This window comes from Perca fluviatilis, chromosome 19 (assembly GCF_010015445.1).
Source record: "Perca fluviatilis chromosome 19, GENO_Pfluv_1.0, whole genome shotgun sequence".
NCBI classification, from domain to species: domain Eukaryota; kingdom Metazoa; phylum Chordata; class Actinopteri; order Perciformes; family Percidae; genus Perca; species Perca fluviatilis.
Window position 1 is genome coordinate 19,842,279 of NC_053130.1, and position 27,338 is coordinate 19,869,616.

The 27,338-nt window shown below is 37.9% G+C and overlaps 1 protein-coding gene across 3 annotated transcripts in view; it reads right to left on the bottom strand.

Moving 5' to 3' along the window:
• The window catches only part of eys (eyes shut homolog), a 182,907-nt gene that overhangs the window by 43,694 nt on the left and 111,875 nt on the right, over positions 1-27,338 (bottom strand). For all 3 annotated transcript variants that reach the window (XM_039783198.1, XM_039783197.1, XM_039783196.1), the window contains 9 exons: positions 26,823-26,947; positions 26,059-26,278; positions 20,604-20,794; positions 20,349-20,434; positions 17,782-17,929; positions 17,472-17,584; positions 16,802-17,061; positions 11,349-11,525; positions 864-1,014 (listed from right to left, as the gene is read on the bottom strand). In XM_039783198.1, the coding sequence (XP_039639132.1) occupies positions 864-1,014; positions 11,349-11,525; positions 16,802-17,061; positions 17,472-17,584; positions 17,782-17,929; positions 20,349-20,434; positions 20,604-20,794; positions 26,059-26,278; positions 26,823-26,947 (1,471 nt within the window). The remainder of the gene's footprint in view (positions 1-863; positions 1,015-11,348; positions 11,526-16,801; positions 17,062-17,471; positions 17,585-17,781; positions 17,930-20,348; positions 20,435-20,603; positions 20,795-26,058; positions 26,279-26,822; positions 26,948-27,338) is intronic.

A 27,338-nucleotide genomic window follows, 5' to 3' on the forward strand; every position in this document is an offset into this window, starting at 1 on the left:
TAGGAGGAGGGCCAAGCTACAACTCAACAAAATCACAAATGTTTGCTGTCCTGGCTCCACAATGGTGGAACAAGCTCCCCACTGAAATCAGGACAGCAGAAACCCTACACATCATCTGTTGCAGACAGAAAACCCACCTGTTTAGACTGTATACTTGGCCCATGAAAAGATGAAAATAATAATAATAATAATAATAATAATCATTCTTTTCTATTAAACTGTAGCACTCTAAGCAGTTTTGCTTATTTGATACATTTTATATACAGTATTTACATGATTCTGATTTGTGGGTGGTATCTTCATGGTTAAATGTACTTATTGTAGGTGGATTTGGATAAATATGTCAGCTATATCAATGTAATGTAATACATACAAAATACATTGTGTTTATTGTCTTTTTATTTTTTGTTCATGTTTTGGTATCTACTTAATTCTTGTTTTATAGTCTTTTGAAAAAAGTTGCAATTTAGGAATTAAATTGGTGATTCACTTGCATTCTTTTTTTCTTTAAACAACAAGAATTATGAACATAGACTCATGTTTTACAAAATGTCATGGTTTTGTGAGATTTGATTGGTATGATGCAGAGATCTACCATATACATCTGGAACAGTATCATTCCAAAGACAGAAGGAGTTTAAAATCTTAGACATCCTTGATTTGATATCATTAGCCCTTGGTGGCTTCTTAAAAGTGACAAATACTGTATTTACACTTGGTAAATCTGTACATCAATCACAAATACATCCTGATTTATAAATAAAAAGACTATTAGTCTTTTAAAAAGCACAGGTAATAACATAGATATCATGTTCAAAAGAACATTAGGGAACAAAGAGACAGATAGAAGAGACATATCATACCGGATTGTGATTGGGATCCATCTGTTATTGTTGACATTCTGGCCTGCTGCTGCATTCAAAACATGACTCCCACCACACCCAAGTTTAGCAACAGGGCTTCCATCTTGAAGGAAAACATGAAGAAACTGATCCCCAAAGTTCTGCTCCTGATCTGAAATGGTAATAAAGTGTGTTTAGTAAAGAGTCTTTTCTTCTGTATTGCCAAATTTAAACATTATGTAAACTACAAAATGTATGTCATTACTTCAGGCTTAACTCTCAAGAAGAAGAATAAGAAGAATACAGAAAATGAGTCCCCTCGGTGTGTCTAGAAAAAAAAAAATGTTTCAACAAGAAGATGACGGAGACATGGTTAGAAAGAGAAAATTGTTTGACATGAGCATAGTGGTAAGTAATTATATTATGCCGGGTAAATCCCAATCCATCTGTCCCACTAAGCAGCAACCAGAGGTTGCTATATTTTATCAATTTGAGCAATTTGGCCCTAGACTTACCCAACTAGTGGAGCCTTTTAAATGTCAGTGTGTTGAGTTTGCCAGTAACCTAGTTGACATTGTTGTGCGCTCCACATCATATGCCAATAGACACACAGGGAACCAAGAGTGCAAGGTTTTCACCCTCTAAGAATAACACTGAACTGTCCAAGATTAAACAGCCTAAGATGGACACTGCATTCAAGACTACTCTACTTTTTTCTTAAAGCATTTAGCTTGGATGGTCCAAATGGCATACAAGTCAGTCACTCTTTGAGTGAAAAGTAACAAGACAACAGTAAAAGTCAATGACCCAAGAGAAATATAGCCAAAGGGCTTGAAGAGCTCATTTAAAAGGGTTTGGAAAACTACCATCAATTCTTACTGAGGTACAGAGGAACTTTCTAGTGGATTCTTCCACCTGCAAGGGATCATAGGAAATGGTTGAGGAGAGAAGAGACAGAGAGGGCTGATTTAAGACAAATCCCTACTAATACTCCTCAAGACAAGAAGAAAGCTGTTGCAGAGCCTATTCTAGTAGAACCTGCAAGAAAGTAAACACCGGACTCCTCTACTCTCACACCACCTTTGGAAACTGAAAGGATGGACCACAAAGCACACTTTGGACCTCAGTTTCCTTGATCCACCAAATTGGTCCTCTAAGAACCCAAGCTACGAGAAGCTATCTCAGTCTAATAGATAAAGCACTGTCCACTTGTGATAATAGTTCAAAGTACAATGCACCAGCACAGCACCAATATTAGCTGAATCGTCTCTGTGTACAACAGTGCCATCGTGCTATCTGGGGCTACTAAGATAACCATCCACTTTTTAAGACTCCCCAGTAGAGGAATGGTTTTCACAAGTCTGTATTAATGTGGCATTTGTGCAAATATCTCCAAGTATGGACTGTCATGGGTTAACAGAAGGCAGTGGGTTTTATGCCCTGCATCTTATTTCCACCTTCTGTCCATGCTCCAAAGAGTCTTGGTTATAATGGGAGTGTGACCTCAGCCTGATGGTGAAGTCAATAAACTGTTTCTGTTTACAGCTAGTTTAGGTTGTGAGACAAGACGCCATTATTAGATTTGACACTTCCTAGACTCCAGTACATTATATCACAATGGGAGTTTCTGCTGGGCTTGCACAGTGTCTTGCAAGTGAGGTTGGGGGAGCGAAAGACAACGGCAGCATTAATCCTCCCACACAGGTTACGAGGGTCTTCAGGAGGGAGGTAGAGAGAGGGTGCACACCAGTCCTGCACCGTTGTCTAAGAAGACATGAGAAGAGGGCAGGCAACATTAGAATGCAGCTCTATAAGGGAGACAGAGCTAGAGCTTGCTACTCTTGTGCCAGTGTCAGGGATTACATGGTTGCAGGGCAGAGGACAGAAAAGAATACTGCCTGTTAGAGAGACCTGTTTTTGTGTTTTCAAAAGGACATTCCACACCTGGATTAGAGAGATTGACAGAGAGCCAAACATCCAGAGAGAGCTACTGAGTAGGAGCAACACTTGATTGGTTGATCCCTTGGATTTCACAATTACAATGATAATTGAGCCAGGACTCTGTAAAAAGGATAGGCTGGTATAGCTTGCTGGGCTATGACTTGGACAGAGGTGTGTGAGCTGCAGAGACTTGAGTCTTCAAATTGTGTGTGCCCTCTCATGAAGTAATGGCATGGGTTGAGGATTTGGACACCACAGGAAAATGGCGTGAAAGCTGTGCTTGTTGTTTCAAGGCTGCATTGCAACTGATATGAAAGCTCTGAACAATTTCTCCATAGTAAGAAGGGCATCCGGAAAATCCCCATCTCTTTGTTGGAGGGAGTATGCTGAGCTTAATATGCTGCCCTCTGATAATGCATTTTCTCAGCCGACTTGGAGGTCTTCCCTGTTTTACGACTCAACAGGGATGCACTTAACTGTGCCATACGTGTATTACTAACCGCTGTTGCTGAATGGACCACAGGAGGAATATCTTGTTCAGATAATCCACCGTTTCCTCATGCTTGTTCTGTGGAAGAGAAGGACTTCTACCAATTCCTCACAAAATAGTATTAGGGACAAAGAAGGCAGCCAAATTGTCTGTGAGGTGAAAATATATTTTTTAAATGTTTTTATTTGCCTGCAGCATTTAGTTAGTTTACATCCTACTTGAAGGGACAAATCTCCCTCTGTCATTCAGTAATTTTATGTCTATAAAGGTTGACTTTGTATGTGAAGTTCCCCAGGGATCAATTATCGGTCCCCTGCTGTTTAGTTAGGACCATGCTGCCAGCAGGCTACATCATCCAAGTTTTGCCATTGTTATCCTATTGGCACTTATGTTGTGTTTCCGCTGCATGGTAGGGCTCTGCTTTACTCAGCTTAACTCACTCTTTCTTGATTTTCAATTAGCAAACGTTTTGGATAGTACCTGGTACTTATTTTTAGTACCACCTCAGTCAAGGTTCCAAGCGAGCTGAACCAATATGAGAAGGTGGAGTTAAAACACAGCAGACCACTGATTCGTCATAGAGAATCATCACTAGCCCGCCCAAACGTCTGCACAAACCCCCATTCTCAATAGTGACTGCAATTTTTGATTTACTACATACACTAAGCCGAACAGTAGAAGTGCAGGCGTTCCACTTTTTGGTTGCATGGATATCATGCCAAGTCATGTTTGCAACATCACCCAAACTACTCTATTATAAAAAAAATATTACATAAGTCACAGGCAGATGCAAAAAATTTAAAATAAACCAGTGTTCCAGTGTTCATCTCTAGTTGGATAACTATTTTCAATGCTCTACTTAAAAAGACAGTGGGGTGACTTAACAAGAAAGAGAACATTTTATCACATCTTACCAGTCCTAAGAGCTCTGTAATCGCTTCCTGTTAATTTTAGAACCGATTATAAAATGTAACCTTTCGTCTGCAAAACCCTGTGTTGTCTTGCTCCACAGTACATTGCTGACATGCATGTCAATACAATATATGGACATCAGGACTTTAAAGGTGATCTGGTCCAGGCCCCATAGTTTTTCCAAGGGTTACTAGAAGCTGACAAAGCTGCTTTTATTTGTTATGCTTCTAGATGCTGGAATCCTTTAACAGTGCATTAAATATACTCAAATGATTCAAAATCATAAAAAGTTCCCCTTTCCCATGCATTGATTAGCCTTGTTTTTATATTTTTTTATTAGCTGCTTAATTGATTTTTAAATGTATTTGTTAGCATGCTTCTGTAATGTATGCATGTGTTTGCATGTTTAATGCTCTTAATGCAAATTGTAATTGTAATAAAATGTACATCTGTACAATCTAATGCAAACAAATACACAGCCCTGCGATAAATTGTACCATTACAAAGCTCATAATGTGTACATATATGTAAATTACTGAGCCCACACATTACTGAGCCCACAGTTAAAGGTGCTGTTGTATGGGACTACATTATATTGAGAGGTGTTTCTTCTTCTTATGTCTTATCTTCTTATTTACATCGATAATGCAGTCCAGAACAACATCATCACTAAATGTCCAGATGCAGTGTCTGTGGCAAACTGAGCTCAAGAGAACAGCTGGAGAGCACACATTTTAGATTTTGTTAATAGTTAACTTGTTAGTTACAGATGTAATTACTTCTTTGCATATTTCTACAAGGTAAACTTTTTGTCAGATTTGTAAACTACGTATTTGGCTGGTAAACATTGCACCTTGTTAAGAAGTGGAGCTACTGAAAACTTATAATTTTTTCATATCTATCTATCATTCTTCTCTTGCAAACAAATCTTTAATTTGTGGCATAAAATGTGGACATTTATTGATTCCTGCTTATTCAAAGAAACACAGTTTCATATCCCAACATTGACTTCTCTGTAACAAACTAATATCTTTGATACAATCAGTTTTTGTTTGTGGTGTGTAAGAGAGTTTTTTTTAAAACCATTTTTCAGATTCAAGAAGGGCATTTTCAGGAAAGCTTGAAAATATAATGGAAACATACATCAAACGTTGTGTTATACCTCAAAAATGGTATGACTGCCAGGGACCATTTTTAGCAGTGCACACATTTCTTTTGGCTGAGAGAAGGCAAAAATTGAAATGTAACTTGAGGTAACAAACAAGCAAAGATTTTTTTATAAATTAATTTGAGGCTTATGTTCAGTAAAAAAGGATTATGACTCTCCAGCAGGTAGCGGGTCTCTCCAAGTTGTTTGTGATGCTGGTAGGAATAAAGCAGAAGCAAATGAAGTCACCTTGAACAGTCGGTGAGAGGAAAATGGGTAAGTTTTCCAACTGATGTGAACTCACAACGACCATTATGGTTATTTTTATAACGACATCAGGACATTATACTTTTTTATTACTATCTTTTATTATTGTATGCAATTTCACAAATTTACATATTGTTAAATTAAACTGTAGGCAATTCTTGAACTTACAATGAAAAGCCTATGTCTGGTATTTTATTGGAGTTTTTTTTCTTTAACCAAAGCATGTTTGTGTGGATAAATGACAAGTAAAAACATAATTATGCTTGGCACATAATCATCTATTATAATTGCTAAACTACATATTCAGTAGAGACTCGAGAGTTAATGAATGCGGCAGCAAAGACAATGAAAACCACAGACGCAACTTCCTTCTGCAACAATGAGCGTTTGTCTCCTTTTCAAAGCAGTTGTTTCTGCTTAGCACCATAACTCATTTGTTGACAAATATTATTTACTAGATATGTCAATGTTGCCCCATCTTTTATTTTTCTATTTTTCTTCAGTAAGGATATTGTTCCCTGCCGTCCCCATGGCCCTGTTACTCTGCACGGAGCATAACAGAGCGTCTGTCCTTTTGTCAGTGCCTGTCACCTCTTCTCTCTCTCTCTCTCTCTCTCTCTCTCCACCTCCTCGTATTTCTCTTCTCGATCTGACAATTGAAGTCCAGGGGGAGACTTGCATGTTTGCTTCAGGGAGAGGTGTAAAAAGGGGAGCGGAAAATAAAGAGCAGGTCTGAGCAAAGAGATTCTCTGCATCTCAGTGCATGTCTTCTGGTTCTCTTCTGATTAACTTTGTCTGTTTGATCTCTGGAGTTTTATCCTCTGATGTGAAAAAGATGGTGCACTATGAGCCAGCTAGATAAAAGGCACTGTGCCATCTATGTATGCTTTCTGATCATTCATCTATTTTCATGAAAAGGCTCACACTCTCCTTTCTGACATAGGCAGCGGCAGTAAACTATTATAAATATGTTTATGGAATAAAGAATAGAGTAGGTTTAATTTAACTGACCAACTTAAAATCATGAATAGGGCTGGGCAATATATCAATATTGATATATGAGGCTAGATATAGTCATCAATTTTCATCATAATATCCTGATATGACACGTGTTGTCTTTTCCTGGTTTTAAAGGCTGCATTACAGTAGAGTGATGCAATTTTCTGAACACACCAGACTGTTCTAGCTGTTCTATTATTTGCCTTTACCCACATAGTTATCAACATAACTGATGATTATTTATCAAAATTCTCATTGTGTGCATATTTTGTGAAAGCACCAATTGTCAACCCTACAATATCGCCACAATATCGATATTGAGGTATTTGGTCAAAAAAAATTGGGATATTTGATTTTCTCCATATCGCCCAGCTCTACTCATGAATAGGTTCTCTTAACTTTAGGGTTAACATTAAATCCTGGGAGTGGTGATGAATCTGTAAAGACTTCAGACAATCAGTGACTAAAGATCAACGCGGCCAGATAACTGGTGGCAGTGATTAGATGAGGCAACTAATATGACAGGGTGGAGGTGAAACGATTATGCTAGCCTGATATCAAGCACACACTAATTCACTTGACACATTACACATCTTATAACTAACTTCAGGCATTTTTCCAAAGTGATCTTCCTCTAGCTAGCTCCACTAAGATGCTCCATGGTAAGTTCCATTTTTCTTTGAATTTTAAGCTCCAATATATATAAAAACAAATGATATGCAGGAACAATGTCCCACTAATTACTTTTTATTTTTCTTCATTCACAATCAGTGTATATATTAAATATTACAGAAACTTTTACAGAAATATATAGTTGTGTGTTTATTATTACAGATCTGAAATGCTGTTTACTATTCATGTCCACTGCATGCAAAGGGATATGAAAATTGGGAACAACTTGCATTGATTGAACACAATTTCTTTGGTGTATTTCAAAGTTTATAAATGCAAAGTCTTTCATATGAAGTGCATTGCATTTGACAATTGTAAAGGTATCCCCAGTCAAGAATTGAAAAGCATCCAGGGGGCAAATTAGGACTGAGAAATATACACCTCAGTTCCCTACAGCTGCATTCTTTTTGTTCATGTAATGTGCTGCTTTTCCAAAAAATCTCAAAACAAGCATTAATTCAAGTACGGGGTAGCGTACAAAAAGCTTTTGCTCTGCAATTAGTCTGCTGCTCTGTTCTCAAACCTATAATTTTCCAAGTGTCTCCAAAACTTTCCAAAACTCAAACCACTGAATTTAACAACACATGATTACCAGGCTAGTGCACACACAGACACACACACACACGCACGCATGGACGCACGCACTCACACACGGAGATTCCTCGAATTTATAGATAACTGAAAACTCCAACATCTACTTATAAACACGTCACGTTGCTCTAATTAGGCACCTGTGTCAGACAGGATACTGTATATTTGTCTTAAAATTGATAGCACCATCGCCTATGTGTATTTAAGATTTAGCTGACTGACCTTTCTAGTGCGCCAACCTTATAAAAAGCACTAATTTAGAGTTCTATTAGGTTCTGAGAGGTGGCTAATTAATAGCTCGTTAAACACAAAGATTTAAGGCTTTGGTGGAACACTGAGGCACTCAGCAGCCATCATGGGAGGCCAATGTCAGCTCAAACAGAGAAAAGTCAAGCTATTATTACTCTAAGGAGCTAACTGTTCAATCTAGAAAGAATAGTTCTCAACTGTTATTGAAAATATATTTAATGAATTAAAAGGACTTCTTTGTAATTGTACGCAGTGTCAGTAGCATCACATTTTGGGTTTTTGACAGGGCAATGGAGCTTACTGCTCCCCACCGAACGTTATTGGAGCCAGAATCTCCACATTTTGATCAAAGGAGATGAACCCTGTGGTATATTGTAATGTTAATTAAGTCTATAAATGAAGGGTTCATTTGCAAAAACCGATATCTCTGCTTTTATTTATTTTAATAAATCATGTTTTTTATTGTGCACTCAAAGGGAAAACCAATCAAACTGGTGCTGGTTTATTCATTTTAAGAATGCCTTTTTATGTTTTTGCAAATGATCTCTTCAAATGTAAATGAGAGGCCACGGACCTGTAGACAATGTCACAGATAAGGGGTTGATCTAGGTTACACCAGCAAGATAAATGTTGTGATGTCTGTGCCCGGTTTGTGTGGAATAAATCACCCGTGATCACCACACAATGCATGGTGGTTACAGTTCTGTTGGACTTGCACCCAACTTGCTGTGGTGTCACCTGGGAACGATCAAGGTGGCTGCAGTTTTTAGAGCGAGGAGCTACAATTCCGGTCCACCGAGACACACAGTTGGATGTTTTTGGAGTCATTAGGGGACCCGCAGCGCCAGGCATTCATGTAATGGCTTCACCTCTATGCTGGCTGGTACTTAATATATGCATAAATACTATGAACAGATGCATAATACAGTACACACAAAGCTGGATAAATGGAACAAAGTTCTCATGGCTCAGCTTTCTCAAGCCCTAAAAAAACTACCCTCTCCTCTCCTCCCAAAACAATGCTCTATTGTTAAGAGGGTCTGTCTGAGTGGCTGTCAGGGCTACCTATCCAAATCTCCTTCTGTAACAAAAGAGAGTGTATGTGTATGTGTGCAGGTGTGGGAGAACAAAAGAGCTGGCAGGAAGTAGATGTACAATGTAGAGCTCACGGTTAAAGGGTCAGCCCAATCCTCGCTCCCCATGTGACCGACCAGCTCTTGCCTTCTTATGAGGATTCCTTTGTACGCTTTTAGGTTACAGCTCATATCATCAGCAGTGAAACAACAAAACAGACGGTTCGCAGCTCGCAGCTGTCCACAAAAGACAAGGCTATTTGTTGTCCTTCACCGGAGCACAGTGAACTTCCTTTCTCTCACATGACAACTGGTTGTGGTTCCTTGCCTTTCTCCTGTAGCCTTGGAAAACAGTACTCATCTTTGTGTCCCACAATTCACTGCAGCAGCATTACATAACTCGTGGTGCTGGTATCCCCAGGTGACTTCTTTCACTCCAGTGATTTTTATTATTAATATTTGTGATTGATAACTATGTGTTTTATAAAAAGAAAATTGACAACACCACAGGCAGTTGCTCCACTCTTTTCTCATCCTTGTGTACTTGCCCTCTACATTGTGAACATGCTATTGAACTTGAATCAATTTAGATTTCATTCAGTGTTTTCTTGCTGTGTTTTTATCCTGCCTTTTCTATGGCACCATAACTGTTACTAAGTACCCTTCTCCCTAGCACTCAGAAACAGCATCATATTTTCAATATAATCACAGGCTGAAGAACAAAGCACAGGCTGATTTTGTGTCATTTCTGCATTATTAGTGATCCAAAAAAAGAAGAGGTCGAGCGCAATAATAATAGTAATAACAAGAATGACAGTAACAAGAGGGGAAATATTTCAGTCAAGAAAATACCCATTATTTATAACAATTCTAGACAGCATGATGCTGTGTAGACTAGCCCTTTTCTTCTGAGGGGCTAACATCACAACATAAATCATATTTGGTTTCTGTGACTAAATTCTCACTGTAGCTGCACTGGAAATATATCTTGATGTGCCATTATGGGATCTGTTTGCCCAGTTTGTTGAATAATGTCAAATATTATATATAATAGTTATTATTAAAGATGTGCTTGTTTTCTTGCCAAATGTTGATGAGAACTTTGACACTACTTTTGTGTCTGCACAATAAATATGAAGCTACAGCCAACAGTCGGTTAGCTTAGCTTAGCATAAAAACGCAGGTGCAGTTACTTTGTGTCTTGTGTGATTGTCAGGCAAATCCAGGAAGTCACTGCACCTGGCTAAAAAAATACTTCAGCCCTGTTAAACCACAATGTGTTGTCTTCTTACTTGTTTTGTGTGTAGACTGAATGAATGAGACACAATATGTTAATTAGTGAGCTTTAGAGGTGCTGGTAGGTGGATTATGTTACCTAAGGGCAGAGCCAGGCTAGCAGTTTCCCCCTGTGTCCAGTCTTATGCTATGCAAAAAATAATCTAAGCTAACCATCTCCTGGCTACAGCTTCTTACTTAGAGCACAAACTTTGAGTGTGGTATCAATCTTCTCATCCAAATATTTGGCAAGAAAACAAATGTAGTGTATTTCCCAAAATGTTGAACTATCCCTTATAAATAAAAGGAGTAGCTTCCTTGGTGAACTTTAGTGGCTGATACTGGATCACAGAGGATTTCCAGTTTGTCAATTTTCACACTAATACCTGAATAATGTCTTATTAAATGTACAAATCTGATTTTGTCAATAAGTTGCAGAATTTTAATATTGCCAGCTAAGATTCCTTTTTACTTTATAAATATTTTGTAGATATGTACTCCACAGAAATTAGATTAGTCTAGTCTAGTTTGGACTTGTAAATTAAAAAAACAGCTTTTACAGTATAACCTACTGTGTATCTGAAGTATGGAAAATACAGATTAATATTAACATGTATCCCTCATATGTGGCACAGCTACATACGGAAGCCCTGGAAGTTTTTCCGGGCATCGTCGGCCAAAACCTAAGTTTAAGTGTACGAGTTAAACTTTGGTTTTGGCAATGAAAAGTATCTCCTACGTACTTTTTAAAGCACTAGGATAAGATGGTTTTAATTGTCGACTATTGAGATAGCTGTAAGAAAAATTGACATATTAATACATATGTTCATATTTTCCAACATCTATCTAAGTGCTTTCAAATATTTGCAATAAAATGAGACTGTACTCACTATAGAGGATGGTGCCCTGTGTAGATCTTGTTTTAACTGTCAAATAGAGAATTACAGTGGTGTCGTTGACAGTAGCAGGGACATTATTACTGGCACCAGAAGACTGGAGAAGGGATGAAAGGGGCTGCAGCTCCAAATACGATGTGCCATCAAATGAAGGGATATATACTGTGGTCTCTAGAAAGAAAAAAAATAAATACAAATTGATTAAAAGCATTTAAATGTTATGAGAAAAGTGAGTATAATCATAATACTCCTTAGAAAACACATTTGTACTTGAAAATATAACACAATTACGCTTGTATCTAAATGAATAATGACATATATAGTAAAAGCAATGCCCTACAGTGCTTTTGTTAGTCAACAGAACAGCAAGAATTGGCTGGTGTGTGCCTTCGCAGCACTGATAGCTTGCCTGTGAGCAGAGTCAGCAGGGCCCTGTCAGGACTATGTGCTAGTGTGTTATTTCCCACTGGATGAAAAAGGGGTATGACTTTAAGGAGAGGTGGAGGAAGTACCCGCTCAGGTCATCAACTCCACAAGCCAGTGATTATCTGCTGGCCTTTACACAAAGGACACTGTACACCTGGTGGATAGCTTGCTGTTCAGGTGCATGACAGTCGATTCAAAATAGGCCACCCCGGCCTTAGCTCAGGGAATTCTACCATAAGAGTCCAGCTCTCAAGGAAAAGTACAGTTTATCCTCAGCTGAGAAACTCATAATATACAGTATGTGTATGGTTAAAAAAAAACTGTTTCTTGTATTGTAAAAGAAACAGTTTTCTTAGTTGCTTTTTTTGTTGGATCAAATGTATTTTTTTTAAAGCAGACCTGTGAATGACTGACAGTATTTACAACAAAAAGTAAAAGAAAAGCAATATAAAAAAATACTGAGAAATGTGATAAAGATGAAACACACATTAAGCAGCAGTCTTACAGTTGAAAGTTTACATGATTGGCTTAACAGTGGCAATGGCAGAGAGGAACAGATGTCCAATCAGTGTCAGTGTTTACTCAAGTAGTGTGGTTTTGGATGTTAACACGTATAAATTTCACAACTCCGTGTATACAGGAGGTTCATATACTCTGATTATGTGAAATCAGGTTAATTCTAATATGAAATGGGCAACTAAGACATTTTAATACCTTTCTGTATTTTTTGTAATTTGTCATATCATAATGCTTTAAGATTAAGAATAAATCAATGCACACTTTAGTGATAATTTGTATCCCATGTATTGTAACCTAAAATTGGATTGTCAAAGAAGAGAGGATGAGGTAGCTGCTGCTCTTTAATGTAATTTACTGTTGGACTGCTTGTTCTATGACTCAGACACTACTGGTGGACAGTGAGCGTCCGTCATTCATAATAGCTTATCCTAAAAATGGCTTGCTAGAAAAGGAGCCAAGTTATATAATAAGTGAAAAGATCAGCAAGGGGTTAACAATAAGGACTCCTCAGTGACCTGGGGGCTACTAAGCCACAGACTTGGTCCAGTTTAATGATCAGTCACCAGACCAACACCCAAGAAGAGTTTCTAGTCGGACCATTTCTCAAATGATCATAATCCTGTTATCTTCGCCTGTGGGCTCTGACACTTTCTGACTCTTGCTATTCTCCCGACCAATCAGAGTGGATGACTTTTCAGAGTTGCACAAAGAGTTAAGTGGAGCAGACATGAAAGCCAATACTTGAAATTGCAAAGAGAAAATAAAAACTGTGTTTCTTTTGTTGTGGAAGGAGCCGTTTCCTTGGACTGAAAATAATTAATCAATCCTGTAATGTTTGTTGGCAATTTCTGAGTAAGGCAGATTGAGCTGGCTCATTTTTAAAGGCACCAGCAATTACAGCAAACACACACTAGATGCCCACAAAAAGAGCTGGCAGCACCTAAGCAGTGTGTTGGCAAAGCAGGAAGCTGACAACCCCTCATCAGGTCCCATTAATGTCAAACACAAAAACAGAAAACTCTCACCACCCTAAAAACCTATTTGTCTGAATGCTTTTACAGGACAAACATTTACAGGACTCTTTCTGGTCCTGATCTATGAAAACATTAACTGCGCTGAGGGGCAATTTATATCTTTTTTTAGAATTAGATCATTTTTAAATAACACACAATGAATAGTATCAGAGTCAATTAACCTCATGTATTGCAGTTGAATATTGTTATAACATGTATTTACATAGTAAAAAAAGAAAAAAAAAAAAGAGTATGAGTAATTAGTGGGGTTAGATGAGATTGAAGAGGGTAAAGGCAAAATATTAAAAAGAGAATTTAGAAGCAACTAATTTGACAAAACCAGGTTTTGTAGTTTACACCAAAATATAACAAAATGAAAAAAAGGAGTTCACATTCTTATTAGGATTGATGTCATGGTTAGGTGAAAGTTGCTGAAACGACATAAATGGGACAAAACTGTTCTCAACTTTCATTTTATTATTCCTTTGGCCTACATCACAGCTTCAAATATATGAGAAGTAAGGACATAAGGTAATGAGCCGTAAAAGGAGGTCATGATCAATACAGACCAAGACTGAATAATTTCCTGCCTCACTGGTTTCCTCTTTTTTTTGCTTAGTTCCATACCTTGCAGCCATTTACACCATAACTAATTTTTTTTATTATCTTTTTTTTAATTAAATCCTACAAAACTTCCCAAAAATTTTTTTTTCAACTTTTTCCCCCCCCCCCTCTTTTTTTTAAAAAAAATTTTTTTTACAAAAAAAAAACTCCCCCCCCCCCCATTCTTTTTTTTTTTTTTTAATATTTTTTTTTTTTTTTTTTTCTTTTTTTTAATTAATAACTACCCAACCAACCACCTGGCACTGGCCTGGATTACAGTACACCCCACCAGAGGGGCAGCCCCATGGTCCAAACACAAGAGAGTGAGACTCGCAGATTACACACGTCAAGCTTCTTATTTACAGGCCGCACATAACATACCAACTAAATCTGACTGAGAAGCAAGTCTGAAAGCTGCTTTGGATTTACAGTCTCCATGTGATATGAAGAAGAAAAACTATATCATTTTAGTGATTTAACCGATTTGGTGATATCGTAGATGTGTGTAGACATTTTGCGTGTAACACTGTCTGAGAAAGGCTTGTAAATCAGTTCCAGTAATACATTTGACAGTATGACACCTGACATTTTAGCTACAAAGCTTTGCTGTGTATGCAAATGTTATTGCCAATCCCTGTTGTAGTATCACATATTCAGTTAGTAGGAAAAAGCTAAAAAAACTCACTGTATGCGACCTGCTCAGCACCAAACTGAAAACAGACACAGTTAGCGACTAGCTGGTGAACATAGTGGAGTATTTAACAGCTAAAAAAACAGATGAGTTTCCTCATGAGTTGGTAACGACAAAAAAAAAAAAAAGAGCTAAAAGAGAGTTAAAATTGGAGACGACTCTAAACAAATGATAATGTCAGCATTTTATCAAAGACACAAAAAGGTCCACATCATTAGTCAGTGGGTAGGATGACACATCTATAATTCACTTATTCTTTTCTTATGTCTATTCTTAATTCAAAAAGGTGTGAAGACAAGGCTGTCACCAAGCAAAGTCGCTGTAGCAATACACTTTCACAGACTTTGTCAGCATGTAAACAGCCTCTGGACTCCGTCTGCCTGCTATCAGAACTAGTGTTGCAAAGCACATCGCTGGATGAGTGTTCATATGAGATTGCACTCTGTTAACCGGAGAGACTGAACTGCTTTTGAGGCAGAGAAAATCCTCAAACTCAGCAGAAATTACTCTAAAAGGGCAGTGCTAGTATTTAAAGGAAAAGTTTATGAGTGTGACAAGTTGAGGGATAAGCAGGAACCTACTTTATGGTAGGGAAAAGGCTGGGTGAAAGTCATTTTTATGATTGATTTTTACAAAATTGTGAGAATGTAGAACATATGATTCATTTTATTAGGAATGGTGGTGGGAATTTACTGCATATATTGTATTAGTATGCATTATAACATCACACAGTCAGGTTATTATGCATCTTTGGCGTATCAGGGTTAATTTCCAATGAGTAAGGTTAGCCTTAAGCTCACACATTGTCACACAGGCAATATGTCAATGCATAGGGTTTATGTGCTGTGATTATGTTTTGTGGCACACTATAATTACCTGAGAGGTACAATGGTGAGGAAAAAAAAAGAATGAATACATGAGTGAATGAATCAATGAATGACTCATATTCCTTTTTCTCTACTGGCTGCTAAGAAGTTGGCCAAAGCTTATTTAATAATTGGCTTAGCAAAGCAGAATCTCTGTCATGTAAGCAGCACGTCTCCCACGGGAAAAACAAATGAGAGTGAAGTCCTAAAAATAGCACCATTTTGTTACATTGCCTGAAGAGACAAATAACATTTCACTAGATTACTTAAACACCTGTAAATTAGCATTTTTAGAACACATGGCATGAGTTGTCAAATAATGGTGTAAGATGCACACAGGCTGCTTAAACCATGTCAATGGCTGTTAAAATTAGCTTTGAGCAACCTTCTGTCAGATTTCCGTGTATTCTACAAGATTATGCTATTAGCCTATATCACGTTCAGGGGTTGTAAAGTTGAAGATCAATCTGGATTTCATCGCTGAAACTCTCTGAAATGCTAATAAGTATTTGCTTCGCTTACCATATTCCCAAGGCTAAAAATGTACAGCACATATGGTATTTGGTGGCTATCGTTCTCAAAAGATCCTTCATTAAAACCCATGACTGACAGCATTGTGACTGCAATGCTCTATGAGTTGCAGAGAAAGATAAAAGCTTTACGTTCCTAGTTAAAATTTCTATCAGTTGTGAGCAGCTTGGCTTGTCTTATCAAGCACACAAACAATTATTTACATCGTTAGTGTTACTGCTGTTGTCACTGACAGAATGACCACAACAGCAAAATATACATGAGGGTGTTTTCTACACTGTCTGTGCATATCATGCATGACTAGAGAAGTAGCTACATCATAAGTGCACTGAGAAGAAATCTGTAAAGGAAATTCTCCTTAGTATGTGTGTCTAGTACTGCGGTTGTGTCGGAGCGGTTGGTACAAAATAAATATTTTTGGTGGGAACAGGGGTTAGAGCTTTAGCTGAATGTTGAGCAAGTGCTGCAAGGTCGTGTTCTCATTCTCAATGAGCGTTGGAGGTGAACATGGACACACAGCGATGGTTCAAGCTGCTTATAGGGATCTTTCATTTCATTAATCATATCCTGAATAATTCACATCGCTCAAAATTCCTAATGCAGCTCTCTATTCTCCTTCATAGTGAAACCTATTAGCCAAAGAGGCTCAGCATATATTAACCAACATAATTTGTTGGCTGGCTCTTCATGATACCACTATGGAGGTCACAGTACAGTAGGTTTTAAGTTTTTCACTGCCTGTGTGTGTTATATATATATATATATATATATATATATATATAAACTGTCCAAGCCTACCTTTCTCACAAAAAGTTCCAGTAAAATGAAGCGGGCAGTGACAGGAAGGCAGAGCTCCACCAGACAGCTGTAGCCAATGACATGTTCCTCCGTTGTGGCAAAGATCGTCACGGCAAACTTGAGGTCCATGCAGAGGAGGTTTTGGTGTTTGTGTGGGAGCTGCCATTGTTGTTGTTGTGTTCACAGTGTCAGGGGGGGTTGACTGAGTTGTCAACTTGGAAGAACTTGTTGTGGAGGCTTCTATAGCATACAAAGTATCTCTGTAAAATTGGGCAAAAGTCCAATTTAACATTAGAATTGTTTGCTTTTAAGGCTAAAGATATGAACTAGATTCCTGTGCAGCTAATTTTACACATTCAATAAGGGGGAATGTAAAGTGCAGTCATTTACCAAGTAGACAGATTTTTTACTACAATCCCAGGCAGAGAGGAAAACTCAAGTGTTATTTATCACAATAAGTGCATCAGATAGAGCAAAATGTGACTACTGGTGATTATGTTATACTTTATTATCCAAGTATCAAAATATTAAGTGTTAATGTGTTGAGGAGATTTGTCTTGTGTAAACCCAGGAAAACCATAAAACATGTTCTACTAATAAAAAACAACAAATTCTGGGTAAAAATGAAATCAAAAGAAGAGATCACGATGACGTCATTGATTTACTTTACCTGCATCGGTCTATGTTCCTGCCGGCGATAGCATCAGATGTGTAAAAGCTCCTGACTTTATTAATTTGAATTATTTCAATGCAGCCAGTATAGTTGTGGAAAGGTTTCGCTCTCTAAGGGAAAAAACAAAATTCTATTTAGACAATTGATCGTTTTAGCAGTCCTATCCTATCTTTTACAGTTATTCATTAAGATGCAATTTTAACGATATATATTTCATGTATGTAACATTCATGTAACTTTAAAGCATGTATGTCTAAGAGCATTACGATTTCAGCAGGTAAACTACTCAGGACTTCTACAGTCTTACCTGATTGGATAGATATTGTTGCGGCAGACCACCTGTGAAGACGTGGTTTGTCCTTTGTATGTGTCCCAACCAGTAATGACTGGCTGTACTTTTGATTTTCTCATGACCAGAAAGAGTTAGCTCTGCCTCACACGGGGTCAGGTGTTGTCTATAAAGGAGTATGAACACTTCATGTCAAATGTACAGCAAGCGCAGGTACACTAGTTGTTGTAGTTGTCTTAAATGTTTTCAACATGCAATTTGGTGGAGAAGAGGTTGGTTGTACAAGGGGTCTTCAATTAATATTTTTCCATAATCACAAATCATATCCCAAAAAAATCTGTATTTCTACAAGTTAAAAAAGAAGGAACTTTTGTTGCCTTGATGAGAAAAGAAATGTTTTTGTCAACTTCCTCTTGCAGATAACATGGAATTTCTAAATTTTATTATATAACAGTGGTCTGAGAGTGAAATATTAAATGCTGAGATTTAAAAACTGTGTGTAATTGTTTTGTTTACTCTGTTCATACATTCAATGATCACAATCCTTTTCTGAGGTGTGACTGCTGACCTCCATTTTGTTTTCTCTAGGAATCTTATACGCCTTCACGCAACTATTTTGGACCCACCCCACAGACATTCATAGATTGCTAAAAACCAATTCTCCACTTTGAAACAACAGGGGAGAGCAGATAATTACCTAAGTGCAGATTCTGAACTAACCATCTGCAGCTTGAGGGTACTCTGGCCACGGATGCACAGTCTCCTCTCTAGTGTCTCCTGATACCCCTTGTTCCCTGAGAGGAAGTTAGGAGGTCCACGAAGCAATCTAGTCTGATTTGTTAAGCCTGTACTTTGCAGGCTGTTGCATATGGCGGCTAAACACTCGGGGCACTAACTCCGAGCTGCAAAAGTCCTTCCTCTAGAGCCAGCGTGGAGAAGCGGTTAATTTAGAAGCAGTCTGCCAGAGCGGCCTGGCCAGCAGCCAGAGGGCACTGTGCTCACTGTCCTTGAGAAGTCAGCCCCACTGGGTTTCTATTTAACATATTGAAAAGCGTCTTTGACGGGAAGATATATTAAAAGTCTATAATGAGTAAGGCTGTGACGTTGAGGATGGCCACGGTGTTGTAGCTCTGGGTCAAATCAGACAAAGATGGACGGACTCGGCCATCAGACAATTACAAAGAATTTGCTTTGTGACACCAGGAACCATTTTTCCATACTCCCAACCCTCTAGTTATGACAGCTCTCTTTCTTGCAATGTCTCCAAGGGGTTGGTACGGAACATTATGATTGATTCATACTGCTGTTGTATTTTTATTGCAGAAAAAAAAGAAGAAAAACAGGGGTGGGGCATTGCAGCCCCTTGAACCTGATAGGCCTTTCTAGCTGCACTTACATATTTAGGGCAGTGCAGCTTTCTGCCATAAAGCATGAGGCAACCTTCCCACTCAGCTTCGTTTCCACAGGAGATCATTTGCTCACCTTTGGCACAGTATGTTCATAATCACCTTCAGTAGCTTACAGTATTAGCTGCACCTTGTATCTGTGCTCATCTATTTTAAAATTTCATCTTCAGAAAAACTTCATGGATTTCCTTACTTCTCATTCTCTTAATCTCAGTCTTTTAGATCAATCTAACAAAACAGAAGAGTGTTTAAAAAATTATTAACTCTGCCCGAACAGAACTTCTGCAAAAAAAAAAGATGAAATGGCCTCTTTGCAACACTGAATTAAATCTCTATACACTCCCCTCAAATGCAAAAGAAAACTGATTTGATATGAGTTAATCATTAGCCACATTGTTTCAGCTTCCAGCTCATACATAATAAACTTTGTGTCTTGAAACTGAACCACAATCTTCCTCATGTCAGAATATAATGGAGAGGGCTGGCAGCAAGATTGCACATGTGCTTCGGAACAATATAACTAAAGGGGCCACAGCCTCACTTTAAATCATTTAAACATTGATTTTGTGCTAGGCTCTTGCTTGTTAATCTTTTCGTAATGAAAAACTGCAAATGAAGACTTTAGAACAGCCAATAAAACATGGTCAGTGATCACTAATGCATTTTAATAGGCACATTCTGACGTTTGCTTTAGTTCTTTAAAATGTAAGCCCATTTGCTCATTCGTAATAACATCTAAATTCTCAGGCTGGTGATTCCTGCCAATTATGTATCTTCCCCCGGTATTAGTTACAGCCCTTCTCTGAAGAAAATGTCTGCCACACTTGAAATGAGTGGATAACTAGGGATATCTAATACCACCTGAGGTGCTAACACTATTTGAACACAACTTGTATATTACTAAGACCTTCTGTAAGTAGCTTATCGTGAATGTGCCTCTTTTTTTCTCTATAGAAAATATGTTCTTGCCTGAAGCAGATACATAACACACTGCATCTGGGTTGATGTGTTTGTTAATACAACTTGTGAATTAAAAGCTGTAAAATGTAACTCATTTACTTCTGATGGAACATGCTTTTTTCTCACATAAAAAAAATATAAACTGAATATTAATTGACCACAACACAGAATCTTCACACCTAGATTCAAAAGGTTAATTGAATGTAACAAAGAACATACCTGATATTAACAATGTGAACCTTTCCATCATCAACATGAATTAAAGTATTGATCCGTGTAACCTCTTCGTTACAGAAAAAGACATACTGAAACAGAGTGTAAAGAGATTTTTTTCATGTTACTGCTCTATGAGCTGTATAAATTGACCATGTGATAGCAGTCTTTCATGGGCAAATATAAGGAAAATTGATGTTGTGTCTACAAAACTGAAAAATATCCATGCATAATAACTACAGTATATAACTTGAGTTTTACCTGCAAGATTCCATCCAGGATGAAGAGTTTCAAAAAAAAGAAATCACCGTTAGTGGGTCCTTGGTCCACATAAAGTATAGTTCCCTGGGTCACTTGAGTCTGAAATCTCACAGTGATGTTGTTGAATGCGCTGAGTTCAATTCCCTCAAACTCCAGGTATGAATTCCCAAAGTACTGAACGTAGCTTGCAACTGGGAAATAAAAAAATATATAGAAAGCTGAAATGGGGGGAAAGTGTAAACAAAAGCAAGACACAGTGCAGTTTATGCATCTAACTGTCAATTCTGCTGAGATTCGCTATTGATCCCTGTAAAAGGGAATTCAACTTTTCACTTGCTTCCTCCACAGGGAGGTCACTGCACAGGGTGAGATACAGAACATCAACCTCAGAACTAATGGAGACTCTTGAATGAAGTCTGGCTAAGGACACCTCAGCAGGAAAGATGCTTGTTGCCACTGGGGCTCGAACATGGACTTTCTGGTTTAGTTATTCTGTGGTTGCACACACTACTGCATGTTGCTGCAATAGATTCAAGATTCAAGAGGTTTATTGTCATATGCACAGTAAAGACAACTTACACCATGCAATGAAAAGCTTGCTTTGCCAGTCTTCCTTGCACAACGAATACAAAAGGAGAATAATACAATAAAGCTAAAACAAACAATAAAAAAAGTTACATTTAAATGTGACCCGTTTCCATCAAATAACCTTGGCAACATGGATGGAATACATCAGCACAGAGCAGGAATTTAGTGTGGGAAGGAAAAAAGTAGTTATTATTTTTGAAAGCAGAAAAAAAGGCTTTCAGGGCTCGGATAGCATCACAGTTTTTTTTCTTTTGCTCACTGTACAGGCATACAGTAAATAGTCTTATTTGCCAAAAAAGCTGTGAAGCATGCAAATGGCACTATATTAGGCGAGAGAGGAGTCTTGGCTGAAATGAGCGTATTCATACAAGTTTATTACATGCCTCATTTTATAGTGGAATAACTTGGCTTTTATCATCCATGAGAATGGGCAATTATGGGATATTTCAGTAAAAGTTCCACTGCCCGCCAGCTTATTGGGGGTAGTGACGCAGACAAACTTAAAAGACTGCAATTGGAGGCAAGCATTAGGGGTGCTCATGCTCAATATATTTCTCATTTGAAGGAAGTGGTGCAATTTGTTGCAGAAAAGTCAAACCAGAGAGCCTGTTAAAATTAAAAGCATTCCTCGATGCACCTGTCTCATGCTCTGTCTGTTCTTGTCTGAAAAATAAAATCGTTACACTAGAGAAATCACTAAAGCTCCTTTAAAGTTGTTGCCATGATTAATCGGGCAGCCGCGAGTAAGACCTTTATCAATATTTGTTACGCGTCCAGTCCTAATAGGCTACACCCCCTTTGATCTGACAGTGGGCCCCTCAGGGCATTTGGCAAACAAGCTAACCTAAATACCCACACTTTCTCCAAAGAGCAATATGACCAATACCCTACGGGAAATCCTCTGACAAAAAAAAAAAAGAAGACAATTATTGGGAGCAGACCTACTGTGATCTGTGAATTAATGAGGATAAATGCACACAGCAACAACGCTGTGCTGTCTACTGCTTCACTCCTGACAATGGGGTTTGCCAATGCTGATGATGGAAAATTACCCCTCAGAGACAAAGCTATTCATTAATTTTAAAGCCTTGTTTAGTCTGATGTAGTCTTTGATGCAGTCTGAGGCTGCTGCCAGGAGGCAGTATCACACCTCATTAGAAGTTAGCTTCAGTCTCTCCTCTAAAGGTCTCTTGTTTTTACCGCTACCGTAGATTCTCATACCAGAATGTCTCATCCACATCTCAAGTAACTAGTCGGGCTAAATCATACTCCAGCGCTAGGTCTGGCAACGTGAGACTAGGTGCAATCTAAATGAACAAATTTGTGTACAATTTAAACAGTATCCTAATTTCTTTTCACTTTTGTATTTTCTTTACTGCTTTAAGAGAAAAAACGCTGACCAAGGAGTTTGTCACTACTGCACTCTGTTCAAAAACTTTTCTAGTTTCGATGGGGGACAAAAGTTATCGATGTGGGAATATTCCTTGATATAAATCTTTCAGATCAGATTTAATTAGGACCAGTCTTAATACATGTCCATAAAAGAGGTGAGAAAATTGATATGCGTCTTATTTAATGTAACTTAGAAAGGTGGAGCACAATGTTGCAGTACAGACTGTATGCACAAGATATTCCACTAGAAAAATATATTTGGAGAAATGCGAACTTATGAAGATAGACTGTGGGCGACGAGATTTAATTGATACAGACTCAATGTCCCATTTATTTAAAAAAAGGCAGGATGTAAGCCCCGTTTCATCCCTGATTTATGGGGTAAGGTAATAGACTGACTGATTGAACTTGTCACAGGACAGAGATAAAATACTGCTGAGGACCATTCTTGGACACTTGCAATTTCAGAGCCCTGAGGGAAGCCAAAAGGTCATTCTGTACTGTACCTACAAAACTGGCAGAAAATGTCTTTTATTCAAGATATGTGATGTAAGAAGATTTAGTTGAATATTATTATACTGCTGACATACACGGAGGAATAAAATCCTAAATATAATATGGCTTTTTTCTAATCATATCTTTTTTGTCTGGTTTTAAAAATAACTGATTAAATGGCTCCAACACACTGCACTGTCAATTACTGTACAGGAGTACAGAGGCCATAAGCTGCAGCTGAAGTGACAAATTTAGACACTGCTTTTTCCATCTCGAGGAGCCTTTTTCTCATGAATATTCATAACTGTGCACATCATGCGGACGCCATCATGACTCACTAGCAAAGTTGTGTCCCTGAATATATCAAAATGGTTATAGGCAAACTAATCAGGCCCTGCCAACTCAATCATAAACAAACATGCTAACACAAATTAGTGCTTCACAGAACAAATGCATGCATGTTAAACTGAAGGTCACAAAGGTGGCTGCCCCAAGACAGGTGCTGCATGCTTGAAAGGACCCTCTGGCTAACCTCTTACTCATCAAGTTGATTTTGAGAAGCTTAAGTAATTTCATTTCTGCTACACGTGGCAGCAACAGATAACAGCTTCACCTGTGCTGTGATGATCACTCACAGGAAAGTCACCCAAATCGTGGCTTAGCTGCAGTAAGCCTCCCTCCACCAGCAGTGTCCTCTCTAGATTCCCATCAGCTCTCATATTGTACAGCTAAAATATTGTGGACCTCAGCATTGAAAGTATAGTGATGACAAAAAAAACAACAGAAGACAATCATCTCAGTCTGTGGAATAAGGTTTCTTTTTTGTAGCTACTAGTTTTAGTGAACTGAACCGAATACATTTTTTACATCAAAATTTCATTTTTATTAGATGTTCTTTAGTTATTAAGATAAAATAGTGTCCTGTCAGTATACCATATTAACTAGCCCCTCTATGTTTAAATTCCCATTGACTTGGTATTTTTCAAAGGTTGTGGAGCAGTCTTAGGTTTAAAGGAGCACTGTCTGAGTCTATTTCAAGCAGCACCAGGGGCACTGCATGTGTTTAGATTGTGACCTAGTTAGATAAACTCGTGAATTTCTGGGTCCTCTTACTTTAAAACTTATTTACTTTGATTATGCACGTATATGTAAAAGAGTGAAGAGATGTTTTGGCGTGTAGATGCTTGGGTATGTTTTTCTTTCTTGTGTCTATATTTAACCCTCTCCAAACCAATGCAATATGCACTGGATGAGAGCTGGATCAGCTGCAGCGGGGCGGACTCCATTATGTTTGGCCCACAGTGATTTTCAGAGTGTCTCACTGAATTGTTTCAAGCTCGTCTGTGTTCAATAGGTCTGTTTTACAGCTCTGTGAACAGTTTCAAAGGTAGACAGACCTCATCTGTCAAGGAGTAACAATCTGCCCAGTGCTCCGAATTCCTCCTCTCACATAGATGACTGAATCCAGTACCAATAACGTAGAACATATTGTGTCCTGTGTCTTTATTTTAGTGTTAAAGGATATAGAGCCAAATACTGATTGGACTTATCACTCTTTCAAATTCTTGTTCTCAAATAGAAATAGAAAATGCACTTTAGTCGCCAATACAACATTATATTTTAACAGGATTTTCTTTCACCACAGCTGCACAAACTACAGCAATCACTTAATCAGACCTAATATGTCATTGCCTGCTCTGTTCCAAAGGCTCTAAAATCACATTTGGAGTACCAACACAGTGGGAGTCTCCTCTCATTCGAAACTGGCAAACCTTGTGCAGCAAAAACAGTATGTTTAGTGGGAAGGACAAGGGAAGGATAGCTTTGTAATTTGTAAAAAATGTTATATATATATATATATATATAAATATATAAAAATATTTTTTTACCTTCAGTACAAATTGATTGGTGTAATGGCTTATCAGTTTAAAAAAAATTGTGTCACTTTCTTGCACACATAATGTGAATAGAAGCAATAGCATACTGTAGTAATGCGAGCTTCATTGAATGACTTAATTGAGAAACATTTAAGTTGATACACTGCCATATTCAGAACAATTCCAGAAACCTTGAGTCACAGTATATAAATCTCATTCATAATCATATTGATCTAAAGTTTTTCCTCATACAAGAAACTTATCAAAAGTATGTAGAAACATCCTAAACACAGTTCAAAAACAAGAAACTAATTTGAACTGATGCAAAATTGAAACTTCTTAAATGTATGCAGCCTTTGAAGTCCTACACGTCTTTCACAATTAGGAACTGAGCTAAACTGCATTTAAGTCTGCTTAAAAGAGAGCATAAGGATACTGCTGCATACTGTAAATGCCCAGTGGTGGAAGAAGTAATTAGATTGTTTACTTAAAGAGATGTTTTACTGATTTAAATCCAGCTCTGTGTAATCTTAGTGCCACATGACGCAAAACGACATCAAACCGCACAACAACCAGCGGATTGTGGCAGATCTCTGTGGTTTTGCTCTGCGGAGAGCAGCGCCAAGAAGGGAAGCCACACATCGTTCATCCACACACAATGTCCACGCTAAGATGACACAAAGCTGGTTTAAAATTGGGAAAATATTCCTTTAAGTAAACAGTGTAAAAATACTATACATTATAAATAAAAGTCCTGCATTCAAAACCATCTTACAGATATTTAATCTAATCAAATAAACAGTAGTATAAATATAGTATCAAAAGTAAAACTACTCAATGCAGAGAAAATGAGTGTTATTAGTATGATGTAAAAATGTGTAAGCAGCATTTTACTGCTGACGGTGGATAAGGTGGACCTACTGGTAGGTTATCTACTTTAGATTCAAGTAGTTAGTTATATGTTTTTTTTAAATGTAAAATCCCAATCCCAATGAAAAGTAACTTGTGATTATAGCTTTTGTAGTGGAGTTAAAGTATAAAGTAGCATTAAATGGATATACCCAACTGCATGTGCTTACATGCATGCACAGTGTGCTGTGTACCTGTGGATTGCTCAGCTGTCGATGTCGTGTTGAGTGTTGGCGTTGGCGTTGGCACCCTGGTTGTGGAGCCGCGAGTGGTGTTCTTGACTACAGTCGCCAAGGGAACAGCATCCGTAACAGGAGGCAGGCAGCTGACCTTGTTGATGCCATCTACACAAGAAAATGCTTCTGGACATGGATTCAACAGGCAATCATCATAGTTGTGCTCACAGTTCCTCCCCTGTGTATGGAAAATAAACAGCCTTCAGATGTGTCCTCTGCGATGCTAAATGGGATATAAAGTTTACAGCTTGAATAATTAAGTTAGCATTAAGTAGGGAACATAAGATTATGTAACAAATACAAGGCTTAAAAAAAACTACTGTAGAACCCATTTGATGCAAGATAGTATCTGACTACTGACATCTCAAATTCAGATTATTTTCATTTTAATGTGCAACATTAAGATAAAAAATCTGTTGTATTTTTTCCTAAGAAACATTTTGTTGTGTATATTGTTTATATAAAGTAGTAGTAGTTGTAGTAAAAGAAAAGTCAAGTCCTGCTATCTGTGTGAGAAAGGCATTTGATTTACCTGCTTTAAAAAGGGAATACATTAATTATGTTTAGACTATAAACAACAAAGAAAAAGGGTATGACACATTTTAACAGTTCAATAGATCAGTGCCAAAAGAGGACTCAATAGTTGAGGGTGCAAGAGGGTAAGGGGTAATAAAAAAAAAAGTAAACAGACGGGAGATGGGGAATAAGGTGGGGAGCCTCACCACAAATCCAGGACGACAGAAACAGGTGTAGCCATAGCCTGGATCATTCTGAATGCATATCCCCTGGTTGCAGGGCTGTGGAAGGCACTCATTAATGTCATCCTCACAGTGAAGGCCTGTCCAACCTGCCAGGAACAAAAGCCCACAGAGTGCTGTGGTGAGCCCAGGCTCTCCCACTTCCAACCTCTGAAGTGAATATCAATCAGACTCTCCTACATTGATTTGCTTCTTTTTAGGTTCACACACATAAAAAGACAAGAAAAGGCTTTCACTAAAGAGTAAGATGCCACATGCATTTTAATGAGCAGGGGCTAACATTGTTTTTATCAGTCTTTTTTTAGTACTGTATGACTACAGATTTCTCCCTGGAGGAAAGCGGATGACTTTTGAATGAGGCACATAAGCTATGTAGGCAATATGGTTACCTTCAGTGGTGGAATGTATAATTACTCAAGCACTGTACTTAAGTACAAATTTATCTTTAAATCTTTATAAATCTTTTCTTTTTCTGCCACT